This window comes from Centruroides sculpturatus, unplaced genomic scaffold (genome assembly GCF_000671375.1).
Source record: "Centruroides sculpturatus isolate CEXI.00-Female unplaced genomic scaffold, Cexi_2.0 scaffold623, whole genome shotgun sequence".
NCBI lineage: Eukaryota > Metazoa > Arthropoda > Arachnida > Scorpiones > Buthidae > Centruroides > Centruroides sculpturatus.
Genome location: NW_019384836.1, coordinates 297,920 through 316,270, shown reverse-complemented (window position 1 = coordinate 316,270; position 18,351 = coordinate 297,920). Strand labels below are relative to the sequence as shown.

Genomic DNA, 18,351 nt, shown 5'->3' with positions numbered 1-18,351 from the left:
CGTATTTTGGAAATGTTGAGTCGGATTAGTGTAGAATCGATTAATTTTATGGAAGAAAACCTTTCAATCAGCCGTAGTCCGTAAACTTGACACGTGTCGGGCTGTGATTGGAACGACTTGTAAGAAATCGGATTCCTAATAAATTGGAACGTATCTATATCTTATAGGGGGGTCGACTGTAGTTCAAAAAAAATTTACCTTCATTATAATATTCACAAAAATACAACCTATTTGATCATTTCTAATTTATATTCTCTATAATAAACAAATCTTTATACATAAAATGTTTCTCTGTAATAACTGTTTTAAAGACACAACCAACGATCACCTGAACGATCAGGCTAGAATTTGGCTAATGGGCTCATTGGGCATTAAGATGTTCATTACATAACTGTTTTATTTATAAATATATAGTGAAATGTTGGTATAATGAAATTGAGGGGACCAAAATATTTTCATTATATTGAAATACAGTCAAAAATGCAAGGATAAAGAAATTTATTGATGATAAAAAAATCATTTATACTTTGGTAAGAAAGTTTCTACAAATGCAATTTGTGTATTAATATTTATGAAACCAAATTTCACATTTTCAGAATGTAAATTATATTAATCTGTAATAAAAAAATATCACGAGCGAACAACTAAAATAACAATACAGTAGTAGTGATTAGTTGGAATCCTGCCTCTTTAATTGTTATTTCTGCTTGAAGCCATTATTTTCTGGTAAAAGAAGTCTAATTTTTGTGTGTGTTGTTTCTTTAATCAAAGTTTTTTTTCAATAAAATTCATTACTGTGACACAGCATTCCAATAGGCCATCAGGCACATCTTTAACCATGCCACCTAACCAGGTGTTTTTTCAGTCCTTGAAACAGAAAAACTCACTAGGACCAAGATCAGAGCTGTTTGGGGAGTGGAAGCACTTGAAATCCGTTTTTCAACTGTTGCTTTTGTGACATGGTTGGTATGAACAGATGCATTGTCATAAAGGAATAAAGGAAAACTTTTAATTTCTGATACAGTTTGAGACTTCATTTTTAGTTCTAAGTACTGAGCAACTTTTCCAAACTGAAGGAAATAACCAAATTTCTGAGCATCCGTCCTCCAATATTTTTCAAAAAAGACATTTTGCAATCTTGTCCATTGCTTGAGAAAGTATGTGGAACAAAATGGCTTGTACATTGAAAAATAAATGTATATAATAATGTCTTTTATTAGTAAAAAAGTTTAATAGTTTTCTGTTTTTCCATCCATGTGAGTCTGAGGACTATTGACCCAACTATGTAAAACAATATATAGATGCATGATGTATATAGTAATTAAAGAAAAATTATTAATTTGACATTTAAACAAATTTAAAAGAGATTATAAGCACCAAATATAATGCATCAAAAATAAAAATCTGTATGAATATATACAATTTAACAAATGAAAGATGATGATAAATTATTAAACAAAATAAATGATTCAGTGAAGAAAATAAAACACATAATACAAATTTTTTTTAATTCAGCAAAATACTCTAATAAACAAAAGCTAACAAAACTACTGAACAATATTTAAATTCAATTTTTGCTATGATTGGTTAAAAATTAATAGAAATTCGAAATCCTATCCTCTACATAATATAATAAATGTATACAAAGAACATATACATAATCCATACTCTATATCTTGGGATCTCAAGCCATGATTTCCACATGTTCAAGAGAATGTGCTGATCTCTGTAATTCATAAATTTCCTTACATTTATACTTATATATTTCTAGGGCTTCAATGTGCTTGAGGACATGTCTGCTTCTCATATATTGACACTTTTCATCTCTCCAATGTACCCTGACTGAGTCATCAAAGGCATAAGCTGCTAAAGCTACAGAGGGAAGCCCTTCTTAAAGCTACAGAGAGGAAGCCCATCTTAAAGCTACAGAGAGGAAGCCCTTCTGGAATTCAAGGAATGTGCTGTTCTCCCAACATGTTCTAAGTTGTAGATGGTTCTTGTCTATGATGGGTACTCTATACATGCCTGGCCAAAAGCATTAGCATTTGTTTACTAAAGAATCTACTGAGTTAAAAAAATTTTTTGTAATGTATTTTAAATAAATTTATTGACTGAGTGTTTATTGACAATAATTCTCCATAATATTTCAAGTTTGCACCTAGCAATCAGAATTCTTCATATCAAATTATATCAAAATTCAAATTAGGAAACTAGCAAATACTTAGCTAAAAAAAGACTTGACTGTAACTGAATAACTCATAGTTAATAGAATCATATGAAAACATAAATAAAATCTTAAATCTTTAAGCCAATTTATGTTAAAAATTATTATGTTTTCCTACCTAACAAAGGAAAAAGTAAATATTTAGCTTCATAGTAAATTTTGATAGCACATTGTTTTTGTTATTTAATATTAAACTTTCTTCTCATTTGAAAAAAAAAACTTAATGTATTTCAGTCATTTCTATTTCTATATCAAAATTTTATTAAGAAATAATTAAATTCATTACAATTTTGAAAACAAGTTTTCATTATGATTTTCTTCAAATTAAAAATATTCTCTAAATGTATTTGCATTTTTCATGAAATATAGAGGGTGTGGCATTTTTACAAAATGGCTACTTTATCTGGGTCGTTTGTAACTAGTCAATGTAAAATTAATCATATATTACTGTCCGATATAATGATATTTCTGCTTGTAGCTGTTTATCAAGAGATTTTATAGAACATTTACTGCTAGCGGGGCATGTCATTACATGTGGAATAGAAACAAATGAGTGAAATTGTTCTATACATTTGTGCTCTTTGTATTAAAAAACATTAGCTATGACATCTGTCCCATCAGGGCCGTATTTACAAGAAAGCTATGTTACCTTTTTGCTTAGGGCCTTGAGTTCTAAGGGGCCTCAAAAATTTGTACAAAAAAGAAAATTGAAGTCAAATTTTGTAATAAAAATTTTTTTTACAAACCAACAAAATGTGAGGGTTATGCCAGAAGTACCCAACCTGACATATAGTATAGATGGCAGTAGTTGTTTGAAAAAATTACTGTAGTTGAAAGTACCAATCTTATAAAGCTTAAGTTTGAAGACGCCATGTTGTTTAGTATTTGTTTGACAGCCATCAATAGTGAATGATCTCAGTTAATTTGTAAACATGGAAAAAATTGGTCATTGTTATGTGATACAATACTTTCATTTGAAAGGTCTCAGTCCAACCAATATTAAAGTTGATCTAGATTCTATTCTGGGGGAGTCTGCTCCCTTGTTTACAATAATAAAATATTGGGTGGAAGAGTTTAAATGAGACTGTACGAGCTGCCAAGACGAACATTACAGTGGTCAACTAAATGAGGTGACCATGCCAGAAATGGTGAAAAAAATCCACAAAGTGGTATTGGATGACCATCAACTCAAAATATGAGAGCTAGCAGACATGGTAGGCATTTCAAAAAGTGCTGTACATTGCATTTTGACTGAAAATTTGGACATGAGAAAGCTGAGCGCAAGATGGGTGCTGCGTTTGCTCACAATGGAACAAAAACAGCATTGTGAGAATGTTTCAATTGAGTATTTGGTGATGTTTTGCAGCAATAAAGCTGAGTTTTTGCATTGATTCATAACCATGAATGAAACATGGGTACATCACTTCATGCCTGAGATGAAAGAACTGTCAAAATAATGGACTGAAAGAGGAAAATCAGCTCCGAAGAAGGCAAAGACAGTTCCATCTGCTGGCAAGGTCATGGAATCAGTTTTTTGGGATGCACATGGGATAATTTTCATTGACTATCTTCAAAAAGGAAAAACAATCAATGGCAAGTATTATGCAAATTGCAGCACTTGAGTGATGAAATCATGAAAAATGGCTGCATTTGGCAAAAAAGAAAGTGTTGTTTCATCAAGACAATGCACCAGTTCACATATGTTATCACACTTGCCAAAATCAACGAGTTAAGGTTTGAATTGCTTCCTCACGCACCCTACTCACCAGATTTAGCCCCGTAGGATTATTTTCTCTTTGCAAACTTGAAAAAAATGCCTCAGTGGTAAAAGATTTGCCAACAATGAAGAGGTGGAGTCTGCAGTTGATGGCTATTTTGAGAAACTTGACAGTTCTCACTATAAACAGGGTATAGAAGCTATTGAACATCACTGGGAAAAGTGTATCGAGCTAAAAGGAGACTATGTTGAGAAATAAAGATATGTTTCCCAAATTTTTTGTCTTTTTTGTTAGGTCGGGTACTTCTGGGACTACCCTCGTATACTTTAAATACTACACAAAATAAAAAGTAGTTACTGTAATATGTTTATGTCAGCACAATGTTTAATGCGTTAAAAATGTTTTCGATCGTTTTAAGTGATCTTCCTCAGTTCAAATTCGAACATAAAACGATCAAAAACGTTTTTAACGCATTAAACGTTGTGCTGGAATAGAGAAAGGTGTTTGTTTATTTTATTTAATTAATTCCAGTAAACATTTATTTATTTATATGTTAATTCTTTTCTTTTTATGATTCACTTCTAAAAATGTGAAGGGTTCCTCACACAGAGTTCAGTTTAGGGCATTGAAATGCTTAAATCCGGCCTACACAAAATAACTGACATTTTATGCTTTAAGAAAAATCCTTTAAAACTGACAGCATAACTTGTTCATATAAAGCTGAATAATCGGGAAACTTTTTTGTCAATTCTTAACAGTCGAGTACACTCTTTCTGTTGGTTATATTTATGAGCTGCTCCAAATTCTGATTAATCATCTGTTTTTCATGCAGGAATAAACAAAAACTTATATTGGGCTCCCGTATGGCTTTGAACTTGCAATTTGGAATGCAACAGAAAGTTTTGCTTTTTCTATTGCTATTCATCTTTACTGTCAACAATACAGAAGAACAATTCAAACCACCCAGATAAAATAGTTTTGTTTTTAAACACAAGAGGGCAAGCATCCGGAGAAGAATGCAAATAGTGACCATAAAGCCTATTGTTTGGGATTATGTTCTAGATCATAACACAACCTCAAGAATATATTTATATATATATATATACACACACGTCCATTTATATATACTGTATATATATATAAAAATGGACATGTGTATTTCACTTTTCAGCCAAAACTACACATTGCACATAAATGGTGTTTGTATGTGGTAGTAGCCCCAAGTCTCCATTCGTGCACTATGGTGGTTGCGTCTCAATAGCTATAAGGGTGTGGGAGATATGGGCTTGAAAGTGGAAGATTTTCTATTTCGATTTTAAAAATTTTCAAATTCGAATTTGTTCGATTATAAAACGATTGTAAACGTTCCAGAAAATTGATCAGATTGAAAATAGTTCATTTGACTAGATGTAAAAATTTTCTAATTAGTCTGGAAACAGGGGATCTAATTCTTACATTCTGTGAAAACAGGTAAGATTGGCTATAATGTAATTATCTTAATCTTCACTATCATTACTTTTTGCCCACAAATAAAAACCCAGCGAAGCGGGTCCTTGCAGCTAGTATTTTAATAAAAATTCAGTTATGATGAATTAAACAGTCTGATGTATGTGTATGTAGATACTCCGAAAATCCAGATTTAACACATGACAATTCATTCTGCAAGAAAAAAAAAAAAAAAAAAAAAATTATCACTTAAGCCTTGAAGCCAGCTGAAAGTCTAAAAACAGTTATATAATGAATTCTGTTAATATGTAACATGTGCAGAAGACTACGAGAAAAAATATCACTTGTGCTAAAACCATAGAAGAGCATATATCTGTTCAGATCTATATGACTCCATCAGAACAAACAAACAAATATAAAAATGCTAAAATATTGCAAGTCTCAAATGAAGCAAACAGCCAGTCAAATAGTTATATATCAGATGAGAACTGTATCCAATACTATTCAGTAAACCAAAACAAACTATAATTTTAAAATAGGCTCTAACAAAGGGCCCTTTTTGTTGCCACATCTTTACAACTTACATAAACAGATAATGTTTAAATTTTTCTGTTTTAATCCCTGCAAGATGTCAGAAACTTTGATTTTTAGAAAAGAAATCAAGGCCCCAGGCCAGATATGGCCTGTTAAGGTTTTGTATCTGGCCTGTAGCCTTGTTTGCCAGATACAAAACCTTAATGGGCCATATCCAACCCACAGACCACCAGTTTGAGATCCATGGTCTAAATATTTTAATCAAGATTAAACATTTTTCAAGACATTTCACCTCTAGGGGGCTATCCATAAATTACTTCTGCATTTTTCTTGAAATTTTTACTCCTCCTCTCCCCTTATCCCAGTTTTTCTAGGTTTCTATAACACCCTCCCCTCTTCAGATGTCCAACAAAACTCAACCCCTCTTAAAACCATTATCACTATGAATGAAAGATACCATAAGTATAAACAAAACATACAAGAAATTTTGAAATAAATATAATAATAAAATGCATAAACTGTATAAAATTTAATGAAATAAAACAAATGTCCACTGAAACTCAATCCTCTCCCTCCCTCCCAGTATGGATGTCATTTATGGACAGCTCCTCATCAGATCACAATTAATTTAAATGAAGTTTTTCAAAAATGTTTTAATGGTGCTATTTAAATGTTCATAATACATTTCAAATCATGCAATTCCATCAGACTATGCTTTGAATGTTCAAACAGTACCATTAGAATATTTTCAAAAAACTATACCATTAGAATATTTTCAAAAAACTATACCATTAGAATATTTTCAAAAAACTATTCTAATTAGTTTTGTTGTGCATGTTGTTGTGTAGTTCTGATGATGAAAGAAATGTCTTGAAAAATGCTTAATCTCTATTAAAACAGTCAGACTCCTTTAATATTTTACCATTTCTATATTTGTTTGAAGAGCATATGAGTAACTTCTAACTAGGCTTGCCATAAATCCAGAATTTGGCCAAACAGCCCGCAATTTATATAGTTATTTCAGAGTCTATCGAGGATTGCAATGACTACTGTACATCACATTCATTTAATTCTATGGTTTACTAGAATATAATCAAATGCTAACCTTTGTTTTGCACCAAAAATTAACATAGAAAAAAGTCAATAACAAAGATATAACAAATGCATTTTTACTTTTTGATAAATCTAAAAAGGCTGCTGCTTTTTCATATAAATGTCACTACTTTTGAGCAAAGATTTTTGTAGTTTTTCTTAAAAATGATCTCGTAACTTTGCATGAGTCAGTTTGTAGCCAGAAATCCACTCATTTTCTTGGTTTTATTACAATATGTTCTGTACAAATAAATGCGGCTTAGTGTCCAGAATTTATGGCAATTTATAGGCAGGATTTATGAAAATTAGAGCAAGCCTATTTCTAACTAGCATTTATAGAAACTTTGTGATCAACTGATAACTCTATATTATTCATAATAGGATAAAAAATCTTTTGTATAAGTCTCAAAACATAATTCAATTGTTTATTTAGTTAATAAATCATCATTATATCTTCAATAATCACAGAAGAATGAGAAAATTATAAAAACACTTTCGATACATCTGAACTTCCTTCGTCGGCATCTGTAGAAAAACTATAGCATATATAAATCATTTATAATAATGAAAAATAAACATTATTCAATTTTTTGAATTTTCTAATCAACAGACCCTGAGCATTCCATACGAAAAATTTCCCATGGCATTCGTTTATACTTATCACGTTCTCCTCCATGACATTTATCACGTGGCAAATCACATATGGTTTGCCATGTGATAATAATAGACATAATATGGATCTATTTGAAATATTTACTCAATAAATCTAAGTATTATTTCTTTCTTGTTAATATAATTAAATAATTCTACATGGGAATTAATCTATACGTTTATGTAACAAAATTTTTAACAAAAAAAAATTATAATAAATTTTAAAATTTTCGTTACATGTATTAAACTTTATTATCTTTGAACGTTATTCATTAATAAAATTATAAACATTTATAATAATGTAGTTTAAAACTAAAACAGCAAATTTTATATCGAAATACTCGATGCTCATTGGATAAAATTGAGTATATAAGTATTCCATATTTTCCTTTTTCAAATATTAATTATAATTTTTAACGTAATAACGAAATAAATATGTATTTATTGTATCACTTAATGACGATTATATTACATTTTATAAATTTTAAACGGACTAGTAAAATACGAGAAACGTCACACGAAATGAGACGTCGCTATTGGTGGAATTTGAAAGAGGCAAATTTGAAAAGTGGATAGTGTTGATCATTTTTGGGAAGTCTTGTATAAGTGTTTTTATTCAGCTGTTGTATCTCTTACGAGTTTGGTAAGTCTCCGGTTTAATAATTTGAAAATGTTTAGGGGTTATTTAAAAGAATTTTTTAAAATTTTATTTTATAAATTTAAATATCAAATTAAAAACAGAATTATGACACTGACGAACAAATAATTACATTTTTGTTTTGTGTAATGGAATACGTGATGATAAATTATTAAAATTTTATAAATGATATCAATAAAACTAGACTAAATAATTTAATATTTTGATTTTTAAAAAAAGTTAATTCTCTTAGAAAATATAAATAAAGTTTACCCGGAAAATTTCTTGTCAAGATATAAAGGACAACTCATGATTACAAGTAAGTTTGATAAGGAGGAATGGAAGCAATTTGACTTGAATGAACAGCTGTGGTCCAGGAAATTTATTTGTTTTTAAATTGATAATTAAGTTTTTTTAAATATTAAACAAGTTTTATATGTATAGACACTATGTATTATTTATGTTTTGACTATGAAATTATATTTACTAATTACTGTTTAGAAGTGGATGATAAGAATTTTTTCATATGTCATCAAATTTTATGAATATTTTTAAGAAACTTTTGAAAATTTGAATAATTTTTTTTTTTTAATATATAGATATTACCATTTGTAATTCAACTACTAAAAGAATATTCTTTAAATAAATACACACTAAAATTTCAGCAGTTTATATGTAATAATATAGTGAATTTCTATAAATCAAACCATTTTTTTTTTTTTTTAATTTTTTGAGGATAATAAATGACTGTGCTGTAGATCCAATTCGATGTGAGCAATAGTCTAAATTTTCTTCATTAAAAATGCATGTTTTTATACTGTAGTCTGTCGGGGTTACATGTGTTGTTGTAATACATTTTTTAAAAAATGAGCTGTAATGTTTCGGATACTGGAAGTTATTTTTTTCTATTGAATTTTGAATGATTTGAAATAGAGAATGAACCTTTGACCACATATTACATCTGTAGTGTCATATTTTAGTTTGTGTAATGATGCCAAATTTGGAATTGGCAAAATCATCCACAAAATTTTGTTTTTAAAGTTAAGTTAGTGGTGATAAAACTGACTTCTTTTTTCCACATTTATGAATTAGTCATATAGAAACTTCATTTTTATTTTATTTGAAAGGTATTTTAATACTTGTCAAGATATCTAGATTGGTACTGTTAGGAAAAAAACTTTGACTTTTTTTTTCCATAAATAAAGCATAAATAATAATTAAAGATTATCTTCAGAATGGAATTTTTTAATATTTAAATAGAATATCTATTTAAAGTTTGTTCTCTAACTGATGGCTTATAAAGCAAGCCAAAAATATTTTTGATTAAATTTTTTTTTTAATAGTTTGGTCATTCTTCATGAAATTACCAACATATTGAAGTTCTCCTTTAAACTGTTAAATACAGAATATAAATTTTTACTGTATCTCCTTGCCACTGAAGATGTACGTACCATGACTTTGAAATCAAACTATTAAGATTTGAGCAAAAAATGTTTAAATATTCAACAAAATTTAATAAAATTAACAAAAAACAAAATACGCCTTGACCTTGAAATAATTGTTTACCAGGTCTATTTCAATGTTTTTCTAAATGGAAATACTTATGATTAGGCTGTTCTATCTGTTAATGCTTCATCATAATGTTGTCTTGAATGCATTTTAAACATTATAGTGTGTTTAATTTAAACTTCTTTTCTATTAACAAAACTCAATTGAACTGATATGACTAATAGTATATCTGAAAACATGTATTATTAATGCATAGTGACCATGTGATCTACTTGCATTGATTTCTGATTGTTTTGGACTTTGGGTTTATGATGCCATCAACTTCAAGATCCATTTTGAGATTCCTCAGATTTTTCAACGCAGAGGAAAAATTACACCCAGGACATGGTTTATAGGACCGTCACTTACAACAGGAAGCAAGCTTCCCTATACAATGAAATATCCAAGAAAGATAACTTTTAAGAGACTTGTGTGGAAGGATAAACAAATTTCCTCCTGCCTTCACAATGGTTTAGCATTGGTAGATACCTGGTTGGAGGTATGGTCTGGACAGTCTTTAGACTGTCCAGACCATACCTCCAACCAGGCATCTACACTATCCTCATCACTGATCATATATCCAGCTATTTTGAATACATAGGTACTACAATGCACCCTTTAAACACCTGCCTCAGGGAACATCAGACTTCCACCACGAAAGGATTGGCCAACACTACATTGGCTATCCTTGCCTTTGACCCATACATTGATATGGACTTTAACAGTGTATGCCTCTACATTTTATTAATGGATGCACAAAATAAGTCAATGTAAAGCACAGATGCTCACAGACAGTTCAAAAGTATTGCAGCTTGATGCCGAATGTAATTCTTGGGGAGGGAGAGTGGTGATTCCACTGGCTGCTTGGCTGGATACACATTGCTTCAACTAAAATGGCTAGCTGTAAAACAATGCTAAATGTTATTTTTTATCTTTATTTTTTAATCTGTAAACTTTACAGGTTTGAGGATTTCAATATAGCCCTTCTAACAGCCAATGCCTTTTCAATGACAACTTTATGCATTTAATTTGTTACAAATTCATTTTGGAACAATGTATATTTTTGTTCCCTCTTCAGTACTAATTCCAAATAGAAATCAGTATGCTTATAAAATGTATGTACTGGATAACCAAATATTATAAAAAACATGCGTTTTAACAATCCAGCAAATAAAATTTACCAAATTAAAAACTTTATCTCAAAATATTAATTACGTTTTCAATTGTTTTAACTGATCATCTTCAGTTGAAGATCGGTTAAAATGATCTAAAAATTTACTAAATTAAAACTTTTATTTGCTAGATTGTTAAAGGTATGCTTTTTATAATATGAAATCAGTATATTAATTATATCATACCCTATACCTATTTTCAAACAATAATGGTATCATTACTTACAGTTTAAAAATATCATAGTTCTGACAAATTTTTGAGTTCAAATACATTTACTTTGTCGTTTTTGTAAAGGCAAAAATTCTCTTTGGTTTCTTTTGATTGGAAAAACAGGTACTAATGTAGGTCTTTTAATAAAAGTAAAATGACATAAAGCAAATTTTATAAAAGGGAGTCACTTGTATTTTGTTTTGATAGTAATTTTCCATTCATATTTTTGTGAAGAATGCTATTCAGATTACCTTTATTTAATAGTAATAAGTAGTGTTACAGAAAATCTCGTTAATTTGAACTTGGATAATTCGAAATCCTGTTAGTTCGTAACCATATTTTTGTCCCAGCTGAGGATAAAAACATGCGTGTTAAGGAATTCAATTAGTTTGAAATATGGCTACTTCGAAATTTGAAATGAAAGTTCTGTCCAAAACTGTAATATACATGTATTAACTCATTCATTTAGATTGAAATGCTTCCATGTTATAACATAACATTAGACCAAAAACAACTCTAATCTAGTCCATATGGCTTTGCTTTACAGTAATGCATTTTCGGATGTATTTTTTTGTTCTTGCATGTGGACTACCTTTTTCCTCTTATCTCATAAAATATGGCTGGGTTTTTGGGATTGCAAGATTGGGCTACAAATAGCAGATTGAGATATCTAAGCTACTGCGTTTGGACAATTTACTACTTTTTGGGCCACTTCTTAAAAATAAATTTGGGCTACATTTGGCACATTGTACAGAAATATGTAAATCTCAGATAATTTGAAATTCAATAATTCAAAGTCACAATTATTTTGTTCCTTGAATTTTGAACTAATGAGGATTTCCTGTATATACTGTCATACGAGTTTCTGAGTTTGATGCAGAAAAGTGCATTCTCTCACATCACCTGATGAATTTTAAATTTGAACCGAGTAAATATTTTTTGTGTGAAATGAAACCTAAATCTTGTGAAAGTTTATTTTGTAGAAAAATATTTCCTTTTGACTATACTTGTGAAAGTTTAGTTTAAAATTAATTTATTATACAAAGTTGAAATAATCCTTACAGAAAAGTATGTGTAAAGAATTTCTAGTTTTGATACTGTCCTAAATACAAGGATTAAGATTGTGCAAATATGAACAAACTGTTGGGAGAAAACACTCATACAAATGAAATTTGAATAACTAGGGAAATGCTTTTTATTCAAATCAGAAAATATCAGAAAATACACTTGTAGTTTTCTTTTACTGTTATGCATCTTTATTTAGTTTAGTAATTTTACAAAATATTTAAGATACGGCTTTGAGTAAAAGTTGCATATTTGATATTGTTTTGGATGAAAATTTTAAATTTGATTCAAATTAATTAATATAAGATGATTTTCCCTAGTTGCAATAATTTTATAATTTGAAGTTAGTTTTTTAAGATATTTTCATTGTATTAAAATAAAATGTTGAAATGTTTTCTTAAGTTTCAGACTAAAATGTTGTTATTGCTGTGTAATATTTTCATGAGTAAAATTTAGTAATTTGTACTAAATTATAGATTTTTAAAACTCTTTTAGTCTTTACATCAGGCCTGGCCAACTTATAATGAGATATAATCTATTTTCATGAGTTAAAAGTATTAATAGTCTGCCACTACATTTTCATTCCTTTGAAATTTATATTGCAGTGGTCAGTTCACATTTATAATATACTGTAAAATGNAATTTGTACTAAATTATAGATTTTTAAAATATAAATTTATATTAAATTATTTTCTAAATTTAAACCTTTTTCTTTACAGTTAAGAATTGAGGAGTTAAATATAAACATGGAAACTCCAAGGGAATATAAACACTCTCCTGTTTTAAACAATAATAATTGGAAGTTATTAGCACACAAAGCTAGTACACCACTTACATATTGTACTAGTGATGAAAGTGGCTATGGTACAAATGGAACAATCTGTGATGATACAGAATCTCCAGAAATTCTAGAATTTGCAATTCCCAGATTAAAAACATCAACTGGTCTTAACATGGGTAATATAAAATGCTATTCTTCAGATGAGTCTGTAAATTCAGGAAAACTTACATATAGCCCAACTTTCACAAATGAAAAGTGTTTAAATACAATAGTACCTCTAAGTGGACAAGAAATAGGCAAGAAATACATTGATTTCTTTTATGAACTGAGCAACAGGAGAAATTGTTTAAATGTTATATCAAAAATATTAATGTATTTAACTCCTTTTGAACTATGTAAAGTATCTTGGGTTAGCAGGACTTGGAAGAATGTGTGCTTAAATGATGCTAATGCAGGGTCTATTATAGAAAATTACCTTTATTTAAGGAAATACATAAAAGAAAATGAAAAGGTAAGTCTAATATTTTTACTCCTAAGATATTCTATATTTGATAAAATCTTGATCCAAAAGTAATGAGATGATGCTACTTGTTTCATGCAATAGTGGGAAGGAAATGTAGCATACATTCAGCCAATGAGAGCAACATTTAATATTAAATGTGACTGTGAATTAAATCCTGCAACTAAAGATAGCAGTAGCCATACCAAACCTGTAAAAGTCTGATCAATATCATTAATTTCCTTGTTGCGTAAATGAATTTCAGTTGCTGACCATCCTTATGAATGTGTGATGTATAAGGACAAACATGCCTGTCATACTTAAGCATTGCATGATGTATCATGAGCATTTAGGTTGTCCAAAAACAGCAATGGGTGATGCAATATTTAAGCTTGATGATGAATGGATGTACTGTACAGTACTAGTATTTGAAGTTTGTGCCTGGAAGTATTGTTGTGGTTCAGAACTGTCCAGAAGGCCATGAAGTAACAACTGGAAGGTGTATGTAGTACAGTCTAAAGACTGTCCAGACCATACCTCCAACCAGGCATCTACACTATCCTCATCACTGATCATATATCCAGCTATTTTGAATACATAGGTACNGATGATGAATGGATGCACTGTACAGTACTAGTATTTGAAGTTTGTGCCTGGAAGTATTGTTGTGGTTCAGAACTGTCCAGAAGGCCATGAAGTAACAACTGGAAGGTGTATGTAGTAGGTGACTCATGAGCTGGTAGATGCTCAAAAGATGAAATGGCTGAATGTCTCACAGGAAGAGCTTGTCTATTCTATACTTTGTCACAGGAGAAGAGTTGTTGCATCTGCATTAGATAGAGTAGGCAAAGTGCTCTGGAATGGAAGCACCCTTGTTCTATCAAAAAATGTCTGAATTCAAATGGATTCACAGACAATTCTAACTCTCTTGATGAAGGTTCTCTCCTTATTGACTTCTCTTGATGAAGGTTCTCTCCTTATTGACAAAGATGAAACTATCAATGCTGCACATAACTGCACAACCCTCTAGCTTTGCAAAGCAATGAAGTCAAAAAGGTCAGAGAAGCTGAGCAAGCGTATTATCCTCCTGTACAACAATGCATGCTCCAAGTTACATGAGTAGTGAAGTCATGTAACATCCTCTGTACTACTGATGCACTGCAACTTTTGTTTTTTGGGCTGCTAAAGGAAGCAATGAAGGGAAAGAAATTTGTGTTGGACAATGCAGTGAAGCAAGCAGTCAGCGAATGTTCTGGGCTGTGTTCAGTAACACAGAATTCTTGTTAAGTCTAGTTATGCTGCAATGTTGAACTCGTTTCTAACTACTGCTTGACTCCTCCCACTGCTAGAATTCTAACTAGTTCAGTCAGCTTCTCTTATCTACGTTAACTTCTACTAGTGACATCATTGCTTTTGTCTCATCGTATGATTTGCAAGATAGCTGCTCGTGTTGGACTAAATGTATTTTATAACAACAATCACAAAGTTATTCTCTCATTCTAAATCATTAACTCATTCTAAAATTACTTCAGAATGTAAAATTATCATATGTCGATATAACAGATTCCAAATACATTTTAATGGAAGATATCAGTCCATTTCGTTGATTACAATTTATAATTGCTTCATTAATTTCATCACAATCTGACTCAGCTTCCATCTGAATAATTGTACTGGTTACTTCATCCATCATTTTTCCTGATTGTCTAACTAAGAATAATCATTCAATGATGCTCAGAACATTCTTAGCTCTGCCCACTAAGCCACTCAGAATTCTAACTTAGGTGTTCTACGTTACTGAACACGGCCCTTGTCTACCTATTACATGGGATAAATGCTTGAATGCACAGGTCAATTACTTTTAGATATAACATTCATTTATGAAAATTAAAAAGTTTCTCATTACTTTTGGATCACACCAAATAATAGGCTGGAAATTTTTGTGAAATGTATTTTGTGGCTTTAGTTTTGATATTGCAATGTAGATGTACCGGATTGATTAATTTTGCATTCTGTTTCTATACTACTAATGGTTGCCATTAAAATACCCCTTTAAAAGTTATTTAGGTAATGTACAATGTTCCATCATTATTTCTAAAATGAACATAAAGTTTAACATTTCAATTTTTATTTATTTATTTTTTGACCCATTCAATCCTTATGTTAGCAAGGAAATTAAATTTAAATTCAATATTCAATGCACTAGTTATATCATAAATTTTATCTTTTTTCATTACAGTTATTAACTAATTTTACTGAAATAAGTATTCAAAACATCAAATGGTTTTTTCCTGATAAAATGTAACTATTTATCCTGTTTTGTCATTTCAAAAATTTGGTAAAATTAATATTTCCATTTTTACTGGATATCAATGCATGAATATGTATAGTACATGTAAATTAAGATACTTGTAAAATGTCAAATTTTGATTTTTATATTGGGTATCCCAATTTAATTTATATTATGTTTTGAGAATTTAACTTATTCATCTCTGAACCATCTAGGCCAGGTGTTCCCTACCTTTTTCATGTATTGACCCCTTTTAAGAAAGTTTTTTTTTTCTACCAACCTAAGACACACTCACGTTCATATGCTATAATTATAAAAAATTATTTAAAAGTAATATTTTGAAAGTGACAGTATTTTAAAGAATTTTTAAATGACTGTATTTACTAAATAATTAAGTAATATTAAAATGTTATACATGCATACATAATATTATTTTATACCTGTCAGTAATACAGTAAAACCTGTCCAGAATGATATTTTAATAAGATGGAAACCTGCCTAATAGGAAAAATTCTGTAGAATGCAGTGATTTTGTTTAAAAAAAAAATGTTTAAAACAGAAACCTGCCAAACTGGAAAAAATAGTAGGTGCCAAGCAAGTCCAGTTTTACACAGGTTTTACTGTATATTTTTGTTAAAGATTTTTTTAGAGATTAAAAGTATCTAAGTATAAATCTTATTTTAAATTAGTAATTGGGCTGCAATTTGAAAATTTACTTATAGACTTATACATTCCCACTTGTCTCAAGAATGGAGTTAGATGGATAAAAAACCAAAACCAAGATATGAAAACACTAGGGGCAGGAGGCCCCAATTAACTTCTGATGCAAATCTGATGTTATTTCAATTCAAAAATTTTCCCCTGGAAAGTGTTCAATGACAGGCATGACTCTATTGTTACAGGAAAAGTATGATGTATAGGGGCAAGCCACTACTAATTTGTGGTGGAGTGCATATATTTTAAATGAAATAACTTTAAAATATGATTAAAAATTGCAGCCTGACATTGTGACAATGCCAATAAATAATTGCTTTGTTTTATATTAAAAATTTTTATATATAAATTTGCATTTATTTAAAAATCTAACTTGTTTTTAAAGGAAAATTTAACTCTCTTCAAAACTCCTACTTTTGATAAACTTTCTCGGAGAATTCCTTTTGTCAATGTACAAAATACGATCTCAAAGGAAGATGTACCAGGGATGCAAGAAAAGAAAACTGCTCCTTGGCCAAAATCAAGATATCAGTTATTTAGAGAGGTAAGACTGAAAATAAGTGATGGTAATTGTAATTATTATTATTATTATTGATTTCTTTTCCTCCTCCTCCTCTTAGGAAGCAAATAAATGTAATCCTGGAGAAAGATTACAGATTTGTCCCAGATGTGGTTCCCCATCCAGAGTTATTAGTATTGAACAAAGAGGCATATGTTCAGATTTGTATTGTTCTTTTGATTTTTGTACTGTTTGCCTAAATGAATTTCATAAGCAGATTCCCTGCAAAACAAAAGTGAAACCCATAAATAAAACTCATTCCATAGGTAGCAAACAGTCAAAACGAAAACTGAAACGGCTATAAACTGTTTTTTTTTTATGTTGTACATATTCTTTTCTATTTAAGCTATTTTATTCTTGTATATTTGTTACTTTATAAACAGTGTTGTATATTTTTTTAATGTATTTTTACAAACTTCCTGTAAAGTTTGATGTTTATAAATGTTACAATAAAATTTGTTATACAGTACTATAATTTGTTTAGTGTATTATATTAATCTATATATCTATATATATATATATATATAAATGGACATGTATGTCCCTATATTTCACTTTTTCGCCAAAACTACACATCGCACGTGAATGGTGTTTGTATGTGGTGGTAGCCCCAAGTCTCCATTCGTGCATAGGGGTGGTTGCGTCTCGATAGCTGTAAGGGTGCGGGAGATATGAGGCTGAAAGTGGTTGAAAGTGGCATTCTATTTCGAATGTTTTGTTCGATTTTTTCGAATTTGTTCGAATTAAATTCGAACATAAAATTCGAATTGGTTCGATTATAGAACGATTGAAAACGTTCCAGAAACGTTGAAAATAGTTCGTTTGACTAAACGTAAAAATTCTTTAATTAGTCTGGAAACGGGGGACCTAATTCTTGCATTTTGTGAAAACGGGTAAGATTAGCTATAATGTAATTATCTTAATCTTCACTATCGTTACTTTTTGCCCAGCGAAGCGGGTCCTTGCAGCTAGATTCTAGATTACTTAGAAAAACAGTCTTTTATATATATATAAAAAACTATACTATTACATACAAATAAAAACCCAGCGAAGCGGGATCTTGCAGCTAGTATAATTATAAAAAGAAATAAAAAAAAATTCTTTTCATAATCTCTAAATGCATAAATTCTAATTTGGAAATATATAGTAAATTTCCAAAAATTAAGATCTGAGGATTTTAGCAAGCTTACGTGAATCAAATCTGTTATTA

At 29.9% G+C, this 18,351-nt stretch overlaps 2 protein-coding genes across 3 annotated transcripts in view; one reads left to right on the top strand and one right to left on the bottom strand.

The window, feature by feature from the left end:
* The window catches only part of LOC111630218 (tRNA-splicing endonuclease subunit Sen34-like), a 21,373-nt gene extending 13,729 nt beyond the window's left edge, over window positions 1-7,644 (bottom strand). The window contains exon 1 of the mRNA XM_023374288.1: window positions 7,627-7,644. Within this exon, the coding sequence (XP_023230056.1) occupies window positions 7,627-7,635 (9 nt within the window). The 5' untranslated portion in view covers window positions 7,636-7,644. The remainder of the gene's footprint in view (window positions 1-7,626) is intronic.
* A 513-nt stretch (window positions 7,645-8,157) lies between these two features.
* On the top strand, window positions 8,158-17,607 carry LOC111630217 (F-box only protein 5-like). Of its 2 annotated transcripts, XM_023374287.1 has the most exons (5): window positions 8,168-8,308; window positions 8,556-8,621; window positions 13,018-13,590; window positions 16,968-17,126; window positions 17,203-17,607. In XM_023374287.1, exons 3-5 carry the CDS (start codon window positions 13,045-13,047, stop codon window positions 17,443-17,445), a joined length of 948 nt encoding a protein of 315 aa, XP_023230055.1. In that variant the 5' UTR covers window positions 8,168-8,308; window positions 8,556-8,621; window positions 13,018-13,044; the 3' UTR covers window positions 17,446-17,607. The 2 variants fall into 2 exon arrangements, with proteins under 2 accessions (XP_023230054.1, XP_023230055.1); XM_023374286.1 differs by lacking the exon at window positions 8,556-8,621 and having other exon boundaries at window positions 8,158-8,308.
* The last annotated feature ends 744 nt before the right edge of the window (window positions 17,608-18,351 follow it).